At 48.0% G+C, this 17437-nt stretch overlaps 1 protein-coding gene across 5 annotated transcripts in view; it reads left to right on the top strand.

Annotated features, from left to right (window-relative positions):
- Window positions 1-3339: 3339 nt before the first annotated feature.
- Window positions 3340-17437, top strand: part of ppfia3 (PTPRF interacting protein alpha 3) — a 103756-nt gene continuing 89658 nt past the window's right edge. For all 5 annotated transcript variants that reach the window (XM_038783580.1, XM_038783578.1, XM_038783579.1 and 2 more), the window contains exon 1: window positions 3340-3698. In XM_038783580.1, coding sequence (XP_038639508.1) covers window positions 3465-3698 — 234 coding nt within the window. In that variant the 5' untranslated portion in view covers window positions 3340-3464. The remainder of the gene's footprint in view (window positions 3699-17437) is intronic.

Genomic DNA, 17437 nt, shown 5'->3' with positions numbered 1-17437 from the left:
TTCCTACAAACTTCACAGTGATCACTAACCTGTTCTATCAGTCTTCATCCCTTACCCCTGCATCCTTTAGTTAATTTTTCAGCCTCCAAGGAGACGGATACGCAAATTGCCTATGCAGTTTTAATACAACTAAAGTCCCATTTTCAATTGCCACGAATACATCCTTAACAACTGTACTTGAAATATTATTGTCAGTAATGGAATACAATAGTGTCCCGAATTTGTAAGTCCACCATCTTTCCAAAAACTGTTGCCGTATCCTGTTCCATATCCAGTTTCATGTGTGCTTTCTTCATCGACGGTCTGCTCAGAAGCAAAGATAATCTCATTTGATACAACATCCCTGTTAATGAAATGATTCACTCCGGCAATATTGCAAGGGATCACCACTCTTTTCAGTGACTTCAGAGTATTATCATCCCCAAACCTGAAACTTGTGGAACTTTCAAATTCCTTAACCTTGTTAAGATTTTTAACATTCAAGGAGACGGGTAACATTTTAACCAGTCAATTCCACACACAGTAGATGTGCAGCCACTGTCCAATACAGCACAATTGAAGGATTCTGCAACCAACAACCTCATTACCGGCGTAAAACTGCTTGTCAATAGGTCAATGCCTCCTTTCTGGTCACTATCTTTTTCCTCTTCTGACTCTTCTGTGTCTTGTTGTCGCTTCAAACCTCTATTATAACGTGTTGGACAGTTGAAAGCATAATAGTATTGAGAGTCACATCGAAAATATCAATTTATCATGCCCCGTGCATTTCTAGGGTTCGTCTTCCTATTGTAGGTTCTAACTGGGTTTCTGTCTTCATAATTTCTGGGTCCCGATCTCCTTCTATAGTTTTGGAACCTGTTTGTAGCCGTACAATTTTGCCATCCTGTTAGTAGTGTGATGGCATCTTCCATATTCTGCTTTCTTGCCGGCTGACCTATTTGGGTCATCAGAGCCATCGGAATCGAATGTTTCCCCAGAAACTTTTTTAAAGCTTCTGTCATCTGATCGAATAAAGTATCCTTATCTGTAAACTGAACGCCTGTCAAAACCAGGAGCCTATCCATGTAGCTCACAGTCAAGTAATTTAAAGGAAAATTCCAGGTTGTGTTCCTGCAGCCTTTTATATAGTCTGCCAAATTCCATGATATAGTCTTCAATCGAGAAATCCTCTATTTTCCGGAACCTATCAAAATCCGACCACGCTTCATACGCACTTAACAAGTCATCCTTTTTATAAATCTTACCCATATAACGTAATAGAGTCTCCAGACCTTCTGAGTCTAACTCTTCTAATTCCAGCTCAGAAAATACTTTGCTTCGGATTTTACTGTCATAAAGTAGAGAAAGAGCCAATGCCATACTTTTGTTTTCTCTTTCCCAAGACAGTTACCTTCGTCCACATAACTACGGCACTTCTCCATTGGCCGTACGATCCCCTTTCAGAAAGTAAGAGGGGACAGTCATATTCGGCCATCTTTATCCTACGTTCAGCCGTATATCTTTCTTTGTTTTTTTTCCCACTCACTCCTTGGTTTGGTCTGGAAAAGTTGTATCTTTCAACCCTTCACATTTGCACAGCAACCATCCTCTGCTACCATCTGTTAGACGTTTAGCTGCTGTAGGATAAAGAGTCAAAGGTTCTGCTCCTTTTCCACAAACGCCTTTATTTTACTTTAACCGACTCTGCGCAAAACTCTTATCATTACATCACCTGACACAAAGGCCACCTGAATTCCCTTTACATATCAGTGTCAATTATTGGATACTTAACATAAACGAGACAACTAATTGGAACGTCTCTTAACCCATTACTTAACAATCGAGAGAGGATGAACACTCTGGGGCTCTTCATCCCTCTGGGAAAGCAAAGGTTGAGGGCGACCTAATCAAGGCTTTTAAAGTTTTATAAAGCGGCTTTGATAAGGTGGAGAAAGTGTGGAGACGATCAAAACCAGGAGCTATAAATATCAGCTAGTCACCAATAAGGAATTCAGGAGAAACTCCTTTACCCAGAAAGGAGTGAGAATGGGAAACGCGCTACCACAGTTGGAGCATGGACGTATTTAAGGAGAAGTTGGATAAACACGTGGTTGGGAAAGGAATAGGAGGGTGTGCTGATGGGATGCGATGCTATAGGGTGGGAGAAAGTAACACCTTTGGTTCACTGAAGGAGTGCTGCACTGTTGGGAGGTACAACCTTCTGGATGAGATGTTAAACTGAGGCTCTGTCTGCCCCCTCGGACGAATGTCAAAAAAGCTGTGACCTCCGTTTGAGGGTGGCTAAATCCGAATGCCGAGGAAGGTCTGATGAAGAGCATTGAGGGGGCCCATTCTGACCGGTTTGAAAATAAGGGGCACGCTCCATTCAAATGGGGATGGGGAGAAATGTTTTCTCTCAGAGGATCGTGAGTCTCTGAAACTCTCTACCTTGAACGGCCGAGGAATCAGAGTCTTTGAATATTTTGAAGGCAAAGCTGGATGGGTTCTTGATTAATGAGGGGGGGGGGGAAGGTTATTGGGGGTCAGCAGGAATGTGGAGTCGAGGTCACAATCCGATCAACCTCCCACCTTCAACATTCCCCCACCCCTGCACCTTAAAGCCCACCTCTTTGTCCAAACTGACCTTATGACTCCTTATGGGACATGGTGTCCAATCTGCTTGGCGATGCTGCTGTAAAACACCTCGCTGTGTTGAACATGCAATGGGAATGCAAGTTGGTATCTTAAAAGAAGCAGAGGGTGGGAATTGTGGAGTTGGTAGAGGCAGAGGGAGGCAATTTCATTTTGGGATTTCAGATCCGTTGCAAAGGAACTTGGACTTTTAACATCAAGTCTACCGCCATTTTTAACCTGGGTACAGACCGGAGATCTCATAAATCTCAGATACACACGCACACACACATGTGGAAAGACAAACGCGTATACACACGCACACGCAGACATTCTCTTGGGTATTTGCCTGCAGCTTCCCAGGATTATGGGGTTTTATGCGGTTGACGTCCATTTGCCAAGTTCAGTAATCTTGCCAACAGCAGGCCGCCAGAGCAAGAGGTGATCCCAGCAGCCAGTTGAAGTGCAAGAGGGACACCGGAGCCTTGTTCAGGGAACACTCTTTCTGTGACATCCCCACGTTACATATTTATGAGTTTTCTTTAACTTATGAAACGGTAAATAATTTCTTCTGCTTTGTAAAACTGAAGTAAATTTCTGATCTTGTGTCTGTCAGGCTAATAATCGTGGATCTCTTTTCATATTTTTTTTTCCTCATTTATTTCTGTTTTTAGCACCAATCTGCCTGGATTTGCTGTACCTTCCCCCCTCCCCCCCCCTCCCCTTCCCCCTCCTCCCCACACCCCCCCCCTACACACACACATCACCGAGACACAAGCTGAGGCTCCTCTCCCCTCGCTGCCACTGGCTGCTACCGCATCTCTAAAGGTTTCCAATGGTCTAACTGTGGCAAGATGATGTGCGAAGTGATGCCGACCATTAATGAGGACAACCGACGGGGCTCTCAGTACGGGTCGGACGATGCCAACTTTGAGCAGCTCATGGTCAACATGCTGAACGAGCGCGAGCGGCTATTGGAGAGCCTGCGGGAGACCCAGGAGAGCCTAGCCGGGGCTCAGCTACGCCTGCGAGAACTCGGACACGAGAAAGAGTCCCTCCAGCGACAGCTCAGCATCGCCCTACCACAGGTATGAGGAACCCCTTTTCACGTCTTGCGGGTAGGAAAGGCCATGGGGGATGGCTGTAGGGGCATGCGTTGGCGGGGTAAGAGCTTGTGAACCTCTCCAAAGGTTCCCTCGTCTAGACCATGGTTCATAAGTACCTCTTGGGCCATGAACCACGAGTCCTTGAAAAGCTGGTATGACTGTGTGAAAACTCTGGAGGGCGGGGAGATGTGTCTTATCTCTGCGATGGAGCGAGCCAGGTTGGGGGTGCTGGGTGTGGGTTTGAGACCCACACCAGCGGTACCCTTATCCCGTGCTGGTGACAACTCAGGCACCAAAATCCCATAAACTGATCCTGGTAAACATTCTTTCCAGGACCCAGGAAAATCCAGGCCGACCAGTCTGTCGTCACAACAGATGACACGAGCAAACATCCTAAAATATTGGGGAAACCAAGTGTCGAGTGCTGTGCTTTTTGACCTTTAATTGGCGAGGAATCCTTATAATACATTGAAGTCTGGTGGAACCCTAACCTTTTCTCTCTCTATCTCTGTTCTCCTTCATATATATTACAAAACAAAATGAAAATAAATTAAACCGCTATTGAACAATTGAAAGAAACTGCAAACATTTTTAATGAATTTTTAATTATATATATATGAACAATATATCTTGCAAAATTTGGTACAATGTTCACATGACCTGAAAATGATGCTAGCCAAACCCTTGCATCCTCGGGCAGCACGGTGGCGCAGTGGTTAGCACTGCGGCCTCACGGCGCCGAGGTCCCGGGTTCGAATCCCGGCTCTGGGTCACTGTCCGTGTGGAGTTTGCACATTCTCCCCGTGTCTGCGTGGGTTTCGCCCCCACAACCCAAAGATGTGCAGGGTAGATTGCCCCTTAATTTGAAAAAATGAATTGGGCACTCTAAAAGAAAACCCTTGGGTCTCAGGGAACCCTGATTGAAAATCGATGGCTTGGTGAGAGTGAGGGTCTTGAAGAATAATAATAATCTTTATTGTCACAAGTAGGCTTACATTAACATTGCAATGGAGTTATTGTGAAAAGCCGCTAGTCGCCACTCTCTGACGCCTGTTCGGGTACACTGAGGGAGAATACAGAATGTCCAATTCACCTACTAAGCACGTCATAGATTATCATAGATTTTACAGTGCAGAAGGAGGCCATTCAGCCCATCGAGTCTGCACTGGCTCCTGGAAAGAGCACCCTACCCAAGGTCAACACCTCTACCCTATCCCCATAATCCAGTAACCCCCACCCAACACTAAGGGCAATTTTGGACACTAAGGGCAATTTATCACGGCCAATCTACCTAACCTGCACATCTTTGGACTGTGGGAGGAAACCAGAGCATCCGGAGGAAACCCACGCAGACACGGGGAGAATGTGCAGACTCCGCACAGGCAGTGACCCAAGCGGGAGTCAAACCTGGGACCCTGGCGCTGTGAAGCAGCAGTGCTAACCACTGTGCTGCCATGCCGCCCATAAACTGGATAAAGTTGTGGGACTAAAAGCTGACACATCCCCTGGAGCTGATTGCCTACATCCTAGGGTTTATAAGTGGTGCCCACAGTGTAGTGTAAGCATTAGTTTTGATTTTCCAGAATTCCCTAGGTTTTGGAATGTTCCCACAGGATTTGAAGGTAGAAAACGCAACCCTATTCAGGAAAGGAGAAGGAGAGAAAAGAGTGGGATTACCTGCAAGTTAGCCTGACATCAGTGGGAGGGGAACATGCTGGAATCTAATATTAGGAGCATAGAAAATCGTAATACAGTTTGGAAGAGACGGGGTGGCGCAGTGGTTAGCACTATTGCCTCACTGCCCCGAGGACCCGGGTTCAATCCCAGCCCCGGGTCACTGTCCGTGTGAAGTTGGCACATTGTTTTCGTTAGAGAGAAGAAGGTTAAGAGGTGACTTAATAGAGGCATACAAAATGATCAGAGGGTTAGATAGGGTGGACAGCGAGAGCCTTCTCCCGCGGATGGAGGTGGCTAGCACGAGGGGACATAGCCTTAAATTGAGGGGTAATAGATATAGGACAGAGGTCAGAGGTGGGTTTTTTACGCAAAGAGTGGTGAGGCCGTGGAATGCCCTACCTGCAACAGTAGTGAACTCGCCAACGTTGTGGGCATTTAAAAATTTATTGGATAAGCATATGGATGATAAGGGCATAGTGTAGGTTAGATGGCCTTTAGATTTTTTCCATGTCGGTGCAACATCGAGGGCCGAAGGGCCTGTACTGCGCTGTATTGTTCTATGTTCTATGTTCTATTCTCGCTGCGTACAACACCCCACAACCCAAAGATGTGCAGGGTAGGTGGATTGGCCACGCTAAATTTAAAAAAAGAATAATTGGGAAGAGACAGCAGTGATTTATGAAAGGGAAATGGTAGTTGACTAGCAGGGTGGATAAGGGGGACCAGTAGATGTGGTGTATTTGCGTTTTGAAAAAGCATTTGATGAAGTTGCCAAACAAGTGGGTTCATAGAATTGTTATTTTGGTGCTCAAAACTAGGGTTTAAGCAATTGGAACAATGTATTGCCGTGGGTTGACAATTGATTAACTGATTGGAAAGAGCAAGTAGGAATAAGCAGGTCAATTTCGGGATGGCAGCCTACAACTAGAGGGGCGCCTCCAGGATTCGTCCCTCCACCGTTTATAATCCATATCATGGTTCAGGTGAGGTGACTGCATGTAGTGTGAGTCGGTTTGCTGAGGTTACGAAGCTAGGTGGGAAGGTAGGCCGTGTGGAGGACACAAAGAGGCTGCCAAGCGGTCTGGGCAGCTAAAGTGAGTGGGCAGGAATGTTACAGGTCAAATATGACGTGGCATTCTTCACTGCGGAAGGAAAAAATGGTGAAGAGGAACATTTTCTGTAAGGTGAGAGATTGGGAAATTCTATTTAGAGGGACCTGCGAGTCCGTTTTGTATGAAAAGCTCAACTGCAGGTGCGGCAAGCAATTAGAAAAACAGATATACTGTAATCACTTGGTGATAAAGGCAAATAGTAATGAGGTTTTACTGCCTTTACATAAGACTTTTTGCGAGACTACATCTGGTGTACTGTGTGCAGTTTTGTTCTTACCCAAGGAAGGATATTCTGCACTTGCCCGAGATGGAGCATAACCAGGGTTCACAGAAACTACAGTGCAGAAGGAGGCCATTGAGTCTGCACCGGCCCTTGGAAAGAGCACCCTACCTAAGCCCGCACCTCCCACCCTATCCCCACACTTCCACCCTATCCCATCAGCTGAGGAAGGAGCAGTGCTCCAAAAGCTAGTGTTTGAAACAAACCTGTTGGACTTACAACCTGGTGTTGTAAGACTTCTTACCAACTTTGGACTGTGGGAGGAAACCGGAGCACCCGGAGGAAACGCACGCAGTCACGGGGAGAACGTGCAGACTCCGCACAGACAGTGACCCAAAGCCAGGAATCGAACCTGGGACCCTGGCCTTTGTGAAGCCATTGTGCTAACCACTGTGCGACCGTGCTGCTATTCATTAAATTGATTCCTAGCCTGATGAGATTGTCCCATGAAGAAAGATCGACTCGGTCTATAATTTCTTAGAGTTTATAAAAATGAGACGTGAACTCTCACTGAAGTGTATAAAATTGTCAGGGGGATGGCGCTGTCTCAGAATAAAGGGTTAACGGTTTAGGACTGAGAATGAAAGAACTTATTCAACTATTTTCACAGAATCATAGATTTGTTAATGGCCCAGGAGATGGCCATTAGCCTCTGCATTGGCTCTCCAAACGAGCATCACACTTACTGCCATTCTCCCGTCTTTTCCTTGTAACCCTGCACATTGATTGTTTCTGTTCAAATAATCACTGAATGCCTCGATTGAACCTGCCTCCACCAGACTTCCTGGCAGTGCACTCCAGATCACTCATCATCCACTCTTAACGGGCTGAGTATATAATAATAATAATCTTTATTAGAGTCACAAGAGAGGTGGCAAGTGGGACAGTGGTTAGCACTGGGACTGTGGCACTTAGGAACCAGGTTCAAACCCCAGCCCTGGGTCACTGTTGGTGTGGAGTTTACACATTCTTACACATTTCTCACCCACTACCCAAAGATGTGCAGGTTAGGTGGATTGGCCAGGCTAAATTGCCCCTTAATTGGAGAAAAAATAATAATTGGGTACTCTAAAATTTAAAAAAAATTAGTGTAAGTAGGCTTACATTAACATGGCAATGAAGTTAATGTGAAAAGTCCCTAGTCGCCACACTCCGGCGCCTGTTCGGGTACACAGAGGGAGAATTCTGAATGTCCAATTTACCTGACAAACGCATCTTTCGGGACTTTGTGGGAGGAAACCGGAGCACCCGGAGGAAACCCACGCAGACACGGGGAGAACGTGCAGACTCCGCACAGTGACCCAAGCTGGGAATCGAACACGAGTCCCAGGCAATGTGAAGCAACAGTGCTAACCACTGTGCTATCATGCCGCCCCCACGCCATGACGTGATTGATAGGTGACTGGGCACTGCGGGAATTGAAGAATAGGGCCGTGAAGTAGAGTTCATAAAAGGGGTTCAGCCATGATTATATTGAATAACAATGGTGGAGTGGTGAGAATTGGGGATGCTCGAGAGGCCAGAATGGGAAGGCTGCAGAGATCCGTATTCGATCGGCTTAGCAGATGGGCTAAGGAATGCCAGATGGTTTTTGAGTGTAGGTAGCTGTAAGGCTATGCATATTGAAACAGGAAGCAGGAGGTATATGTGTTTGTTTAGCTGTGACATCTGGGTTGTCGAGGAGACTGCGCTGCTTCGCAATGAACAGGTTCGGAGGTCGAGAATGGGCAAGGAAGCACACCAGCGTTTTGTTGTCCCAGATAATCTCTCTCCTTTCTTCCCCCCCCCCCCCCCCCTCCTTCCTTTGCCGTTTCAACAAGCTGTCTCTCAGGAGTAGCATCCGTCTTGGTGAATGGCTTTCTGCCAAACGAGTGCCTGTAAGAATCTGCACCCTGAATCTCTCCCTGATCTCTCACTACTTTATGTTCTTTTTGACGTCCCGCTTCCCAGTGGTGGTGGAGACATGCGGGAGCCAAGCTCTCGGATGTGACGCCCTTAAATGTGTCCAGCTCTCTCAACCTTGCGTGGAGATGACAAGGCCATTGCCTTAAGTTTGGTCTTTGGAGTTTCAGCCCAAGATCACTCCATGCTTGCAGCGGTAGCAACAACTGAGCAGAACTTCCTGAGTTGACTATTGCGAACGAACATAAGATGATAAGGCATAGGAGCTGAATTAGGCCACTCGGCCCATCGAGTCAACTCCGCCATTCGATCATGGCTGATATTTTTCTCATCCCCATTCTCCTGCCTTCTTCCCATAATCCCTGATCCCCTTATTAATCAAATAACATTATTGTAAGTTTAAAAAAAACATCGTACCCAATTATTTTTTTCCCAATTAAGTGGCAGTTTAGCGTGGCCAATCCCCCTACCCTGCAGACATGTGGGTTGTGGGGGTTGAGACCAATGCAGACACGGAGAGAATGTGCAAACTCCACATGGACAGTGACCCGGGGTGGGATCGAACCACAGTGCCGTAGGACAGCAGTGCTAACCACTGTGTTACCGTGCCACCTGAACATTATCGTAAGTTGGACTGGTGTCCACTGGTGGAAGTGTGAGCGTGGCTTCGAGATGGAACCTGATGGGTTGAAGTGACATTCTAAGCCTGACACTTGAACTCGGTACCGAGGGACGAGATGTGATGTTAAACCAAGTCTGAGTCTTCAGGTTGGCGTAAATGATTCCCTGACGCTATGTGGAGAAGAGCAGGGGACATTTCCAGGTATTCTAACTAATATTTATCTGTCAACCAACATCATTCAAACAACAGCATGCATTTAGCACAGAGTAACATTTCAATGCATGCAGGAGCATTATCAAATATAATTTGTGAACCGCTTTGGTCTCCTTGTCAAAGGAACGATATACTGGCATTGGAAGCCGTCCACAGGGCCTGCACAGCTGAAGGCACAACCATCGGTGATGGACCAACTAAACCAGGGAATCCATAAAAGCATAGGAACCGGAGTGGGCCATTCAGCCCCTCATTTAATGAGATCATGGCTGATCTGTGACCTAACTCCATGTTTCTCCTTTTGGCCCTTTTCCCTTAATATCTTCCGCTTAACAAAAATCTATCGAATCGAGAGATCAGAAATGGAGTATTGCAGAGGTCCTGGAAGCTAGAGAAGGTTCCACGGACGAGGAGGGGGTGACACCATGAAGTGATCTGAAAGAAAGAATGAGAGTTTCAAAACTTGGATTTTGCTTGACCGAGAGTCAATGTAGGCCAGTGAGCACAGAGGTAATAGGGGAGCGGGATTTGGTGCGATGTCGAAGACGGGAACCAACATTTTGGATGAGTTCAGATTTACAGATAAGCTGGCCGTTTTACCTGTTTATGGGATCTTGCTGTGTATGGATTGGGTGTCGCTTCACCAAGTCGCAAAGCGCCGGAATTCAAAAGTAACGTGGACATAATTTGGGAAAACTTTAGGCGGGATTCGTACCGCAATGGCCCGACGCCGGCGTAAAAAGCAGCACAAACCATTCCGCCAACGGGCCGACCGGAAGTTGCGGAATCCGCCGCACTTCCGAGGGCTAGGCCGGCGTCAGAGGGGTTGGTGCCGCGCAAACCGGCGGCGAAGAGCCGGCATGAGTTAGTGCACGCGCAGAGCCGTCGCCGTTGTTCCGCACATGGGCACAAACCGGCCGGCATATTCTAGTGCAGGCGCAAGGGGGTGTCTTCTCCGTGCCGGCCATGGCAGAGCCCTATGGTAACGGGCGCGGAAGGAAGGAGTTCCCCCACGGCACAGGCCCGCCTGCAGACCGGTGGACCCCGGTTGCGGGCCAGGCCACCGTGGGGGCCCCCGCCCAGGGCCGGAAGGAAGGAGTGCCCCCACAGCACAGGCCCGCCTGCAGACCGGTGGACCCCGGTTGCGGGCCTGGCCACCGTGGAGGGCCAGATACCCTCTCCCCCCAAGGACCGCACCAGCCGGCCTATCAGCCAGCTCCCGCCGTGTGGGTCCATGTCCAATCCACGCCGGCGGGACTGGTCAGAAACCGACGGAGCTCAGCCCATCGGGGGCTGGAGAATTGCCGTGGGGTGGGGGGGGGGGCGTTGCCAATGGCCCCAGACCGGCGCGGCGTGATCCCTGCCCCCTCCCGAACACCAGCACCGGAAAATACGGCAGCGGGCGTCGGAGCGGCGGGGCAGGATTCACGCCGCCCCCCCCCCCCCCCCCCCCCCCCCGGGTCGGAGAATCCCGCTCCTGATGTTTCTAAAGGATGGGCATTATAATTATCGAACGTTTATTAAAGCTACTCGGGGCGAGATTTCCTGGCCCATCTCGGCAGCCCCGCAGAAGGTGACCCTCCACGTGCCATCTTCCCTGGCGACGGGCACACGGAATACCGTAGACTTTGCCGGGACCGAAAGATCCGACCAGCAGCCACTGACGTGTCGCCTCTGCTGCCGAAATATACTCCATGGGGAGGGCGAGCTGGAAAATCCCACCCCCAGCGCTTATCATCATCCCTGTCCAGTATGGGGTTCTTCCTAGTTTATCGCGAGGGCACTTCCATTAAAAGCCAAAACTAGTTATCTGATTCCTGTGTTTTATTTTGAACGCTTTGACTTTGAATAGTTTCTTTTGTTGGTGGAGTTTAATCTTCGTGGTTGCACCGAAGTGGGAACAAAAGAACAAAAGCCTGGTTTTTCGTGCTGTCTAGCTCTTCACTTGTAAATAATACCATGCATGAAAGGGAGAGGAAACAAACTCTTTAAAAAGTTTGGTCCTCTTTGAAAAGAGCAGAATCTGAAATTTTTTTTTTATACCGTTACCATTAATGTTGACCACTTTGAAAATGGACAATCAGTGGCACATTGCAAAAAGCGTCTGTTGTTGGCCGGGCATGCTCTAGAATCGCAGCTGTACGCAGAAGGAGGCCATTCCATTCGTTGTGTCCATGCCAGCTCTCTGTAAGACTATTCAGCTTGCCCCAGTCCCTGCCCTTCCCTTATAACCCTGCACATTCTCTCTTCGCGCATGCTTATCCAATTCCCTTTTGAAAGCCAAGATTGAATCTGATCCTCTTGGGCAATTCATTCCAGATTCTAATTGCTTGCTACAATTTTTTTTAAAAAAGAAGGTTTTTCCTCATATTGCCGGTGATTCTTTAGCCAAGCTTCTTAAATTGGTGTTCTCGTGCCTCACGCCAACGGGAACGGCTCCTCCCTATCTACTCTGTCCAGACCACTCATGATGGCGGTGGGCAGCACGGTGGCACAGTGGTTAGCACTGCTGCCCCACAGCGCCAGGGACCCGGGTTTAATTCCAGCCTCGGGTGACTATCTGTGCGGAGTGTGCACTTTCTCCCCCGTGTCTGTGTGGGTTTCCGCCGGGTGCTCCAGTTTCCTCCCACAGTCCAAAGATGTGCAGGTCAGGTGGATTGGCCATGCTTAAATTCCAGAAAGGTTAGGTGGGGTTACAGGGATAGGTTGGGGGCAGTGGCCCAAGGTAGGCTGCTCTTTCAGAGGGCAGGTGCAGATACGAGTGGCCTTCACCTGCGCTGTTGCGATTCTATGTGATCCTATGATTGAGAACATCTCGATCAAACCTCCTCCCAACCTCTCTGAGGAGAACAGTCCCTCATCCCTGGAACCATTCTCAAAAAACCCTTCTGCACCCTCTCCAGAGGCCCTTCCACCCTTTATAAAGTGGCAGTGCCCAGAATTGGACGTAATAATCCAGTTGAGGCCGATCCAGTGGTAGAGGTCTTCTGGCGGCATCTACCGGTCCCGTGATGGATCGCTACAGGATTCCTGGCGGTGTGGGGTGGATTCGATGAGAAATCCCATTGGCGGCAGCAGCAGGGTCAGGTGATCCCACCACCGACCAATGGCTGATCATCGTCGCCTTGAGGGCTGTTCGGGATGGACAATAAATGCTGATCTTGCTCACGTCCCATGAAAGAATGCAAAACGTATTTCGCATTTATGGGCATCCATTTTCCAAAAAAGCATTATCACATTATTCTGACCCCTCTGCAGTACAACAGTGAGTCTTAGAACTTTCAAATTTTAAGACCAAATTGTCACGATCCTGGACCAGACCCCAACTTTTGTTGGGATACCGGACAAGAACCCCAATGACGGTTCATCCGAGGAGCGTTGACTCTGACCAATAGGTATCTTTTATGTTAACACAAACTTTAAACACAGAATTAACCACTTTAGCATCAAAGAAAATAGTTCTTAGACACGAGGAAAAAAATAAACTTACGGCTTACACCTTCACTCCAAATATTCCAACCAAGCAACCCCATACAGTTCAATGCTACTTATAAATAAAGTTAGAAAAAAAAATTCCAATTAAGGGGCAATTTATCGTGGCCAATCCAGCTACCCTGCACATCTTTGGGTTGTGGGGATGAGACCCATGCAGACACGGGGAGAATGTGCAAACTCCATGCAGACAGTGACCTGGGGCCGAGATCGAATCTGGGTCCTCGGCGCTGTGAGGAAGCAGTGCTAACCACTGCGCCACCGTGCTGCCCCCTTATAAATGAAGTTAACAAACAGATTACTTGCTTCAGATTAATTGTTTATCTGTATAGAGAATTTTTGGAGAGAGAACTTTTCGGGAGCAACCTGTCTGGTCAGAAGCTTCTGTTCAACCTGATAGTATTTGGCAAAACTGCTGTTCAACTTAAAAACTCGTAGCAGGCTTCCGAACCCATACCAAACTGCAAAACTACAAACAGACCTGGCTTCTCCCATTAATTATATCATCTGTATGATCCAACACCTGCTTAGCGTGGACATCATACAATCCCTCATAAATGATCTACTCTCCAGGGAATCTCCAGCAATCATAACGATGTTCCATTGGGCATTTCGATGAAAACAAGTAAACCTTTAAAATTAATAACCCTAATGCTGGCAAACTCAGCAGATAATTTGCACACAAACTGCAAAATGAGATGTGCGACGAGTTTTTAAAAAAAAGTATTCTTAATGAGGTTTTTCATTTGAACCAAATAACGTAACCAAAACCACAGGAATGGTAGAGCTCAGCACACACAAACGGCTGAACAAATATGGATACAGAGGGGAAATGGGGGAACGGCCATATAACTGACCCAATTGTTAGTCTCAATTTTGTGCCTCTATATTCACCGCCAGAGAGCCAAGAGTGAGAAGGATAAAGCCGGGGGGGAAAACATGGTAAAATGGCACACACCTTCCCAAGCAGCGATTGCTCTTCAGGATCGCTCCATATTCGGGTGCACGGGAACATATCTCCCTCAACTCCAGAGGGACCAATGACTCACCTGTACCCCTGCAGGGCCAATCGCGGATTCTTAAACGCCACCGTAACAAATAGAAAAATTACAAAGCGGAGGTGCGAGAACCCCAGTTCCGGAAGAAAGTTTTACATATCCCACATAATCCCAGCTCCGGCACAGTGCAGAACAACCGTCATTCCACGTGTTTATAGAGACATCTACCGGTCGTGTTACCCCGCGCTGCCTTTGGGCGTAAGGATCACAGGGGTAGATGGGAAACTTACCACAAACAGCTCAGCCATGATCTGAGTGAATGGCGGAGCAGGCTCGAGGGGCTGAATGGCCTACATCTGCTCCTATTTCCTATGTTTGCATGTTCTCAAAGAGCAACCGGGGATGACCAGTAAATATTGGCCTTGACAACTTGGCCAATCCCCCTCTGATAGACTTCACCCCCTCTGACGGTCAGTTGGGGAAAGGATTCTGCACAAATGCTCCCAGAACGTCAACGGCAAATGAGCTTTTTACTCCCTTTCTTTTTACATGTAACACTTTGCATTTCTCTCGCTCTTCCTAATGGGGATAATGACATCCTTGTTTGCTTGGTTACTTCGCTCTGTGTACAGAAATCATTTCCCTGATCTCTGAGTTTGGGGTGAGACATTAAGTTGAGACCCTATCTGCTTCCTCAGGTGGATATAAAAGATCCCGCAGCACTATTTGGAAGACAGGCAGGGGAGTTCTCCCCAGTGGCCAGCTCAATATTGATCCCTTAACCCAGCACCAGAAAAATAGATTATCCGTGAATTATCACATTGCTGTTTGTGGGAGCTTGCTTTGCCCAAATTGGTCTTGTATTCCGACAGTGACTACATTTCGAAAGGCAAGTACTTCATTGACTGTAAAGCGCTTTGGGATGAGCTGGTGTATCAATGCAAGTCTGTCTTTTTGTTTTTGTCTTCAGGATTAATAAATGAACTGTTTCCCCCCCCACCCCCACTTTGTGTTCACTGTCCCAGTCACAAAAACATCGTCAGTGCCTCGCATCACTCATGGTAAAGGCCTCAATCATTTATCCCATTAGAAGTACACTGCTTTTTGCACCAATGGCCTTTTCAAAGAGCGGATGTTTGTACGCAATCTTCCAGGTATAACCTCACCATTGATCTATGCAAGATTGGAAGAACTTGCTTGAACTTGCATCCGCCCGATGTCTGATTGTTGATGCACAGCTTTGAGCACGTTCCATCAGCTCTCTGTAATCGCAACCACATTATCTTCTGGGAATGAATGAGGCTCCACATCTTGCCCCCAGTCAATTTCAAAACTGTTGCGTCTTTTGAATTATAGCTGGCAGTTGGGCACCAGGACATGAGGTCGCCCGGCAGCCAGGATTTCCTCGTGTCGAGTGGTAAGATGCCAATGCCCAGTTGAAATGAAAATGAAATGAAAATCGCTTATTGTCACGAGTAGGCTTCAATGAAGTTACTGTGAAAAGCCCTTAGTCGCCACATTCCGGTGCCTGTCCAGGGAGGCTGGTACGGGAATTTATTTAGAGTTATTTAGAATCATAGAATTTACAGTGCAGAAGGAGGCTATTCGGCCCGTCGTGTCTGTACCGGCCCTTGGAAAGGGCACCCTACCCAAGCCCACACCTCCACCCTGTCCCCATAATCCAGAAACACACCTAACCTTTTTCTAAGACACTATGGGCAAATGATCATGGCCAATCCACCCATCTTTGGACTCTGGAAGCCGGAGGAAACCCACCCAGCCACGGGGAGAACAATTTAGCACGGCCAATCCACCTAACCCGCACATAGCTGGACTGTGGGAGGAAGCCGGAGCACCCGGAGGAAACCCCCGCAGACACTGGGGAGAACGTGCAGACTCCGCACAGTGACCCAAGCCGGGATTCGAACCTGGGACCCTGGAGCTGTGAAGCAACAGTGCTAACCACTGTGTTACCGTGCTGCCCTGGAATTGTTCTCTTCTGAGCAGAGAAGGTTAAGGGGGAGATTCAATCGAGACATTCAAAATTGTGTTGATTTTGAGTCACGTTCTTGGAAGAAGATTGATAAATGCCTAATTGCCAATTGCAATAATGTGCTGTTCACGCTCCAAAATCGCCATCTTGCACATTAATGGAAATATCTGTGATGTCAACGTAGAGCTAAGATGGATGCCCGCTCCATCATTTAGTTACAGTGTTCGAACTCTAGATTTGAACTCCCATCAAGATCGCATGATCAAATTAGTCACATTGCTCCTCAGCTAAGAGGGGAGGTAATAAGCCAGGATTGCCAATGCATGGACTGCTGCTCTGTGTGGAGATGTAGACCACGGGTGAGGTTAGTCAGGGTGGGCTGTGATGGCTTCCAAAGCGGAATAGCCCTGCCAACACATGCTGAGTATGTGCGCACGGAGAACGGTCGGTGTCCATAAGGAATTTTGCCCTGGCACCAGTTGCCGCCCAGCGAGTGGCAAAGAGGGCGGGTGGGTGTGGATTCGAACGACTGTTGGGAGCAGATTGTCACCCAGCCTGGGAGCTATGATTATAGCAACAGTTCAGAGTGGCTTAATCTGCCCACGCAATGATGGTGTTGGCTCTGCACCATGAGTGCTGACAGCAAGATGAAATTCTGCAGCGATCATGTTAACTGTGCTGTGGGGCATGTTGGAACACGCAGTCCTCCTACATGTGAGGGCATCGGCACTATTACAGGATCGAGGGATGAGCCATGTCCTCAGCAGGAGGGGACAAAAGGAACGTTGATTAAGCACGAAAGAGACTCGAACACAAGCCCGAGGCCGGCACTCCCAGTGCACCACTGTGGAAGGTGCAACTCCCAGATGAGAAACTGAGGCCCTATCTATCTCCTCTGGTGGACGTGAGGGTCCCATGGTCACTTCTGTTGAAGAAACCCCCAACCGTAGCCCCCGGGGTCCTGGCCAATATTTATTGCTCAATCAAAATCCGTAAAGGGTTAGATAAGCTGGCCCTTACAATATTGCTGTTTGTGGGATCCTGCTGTGCTCGAATTGTCTACTGCGTTTCCCACGTTACAGCAGTTGCCATGTTCCATGAAGTACCTCGCTGGCTGTAAAGCATTTGGGGAGGTCCTGAGGTTATGAAAGGCGTTATATAAATGCGGAGTCTTGCTCCATTTTCTGGATATCTCTGTTTCAGCCGAAAGTCCATGTTGCAATCGCGATGCAGCAATCGCCTGGCCCCCATTCAGATATCTTTGGGTCAGCCCACAGATCATTGACAAAATCCCAAATACAATGCTGGAATCATTCAGGGAATGGAGTTGCCAGTTCACCGTTGGCAGGGAAACATGGATAGGGTTGTAACAGTTAAGAAACCTAAAAGCGAATGGAGTGAACCAAACAGGCCATGTATTTAGGAAGGATGT

The sequence above is a fragment of the Scyliorhinus canicula genome, chromosome 23 (assembly GCF_902713615.1).
Source record: "Scyliorhinus canicula chromosome 23, sScyCan1.1, whole genome shotgun sequence".
Taxonomy (NCBI): domain Eukaryota; kingdom Metazoa; phylum Chordata; class Chondrichthyes; order Carcharhiniformes; family Scyliorhinidae; genus Scyliorhinus; species Scyliorhinus canicula.
This window is presented reverse-complemented; position numbering and strand designations above follow the sequence as displayed.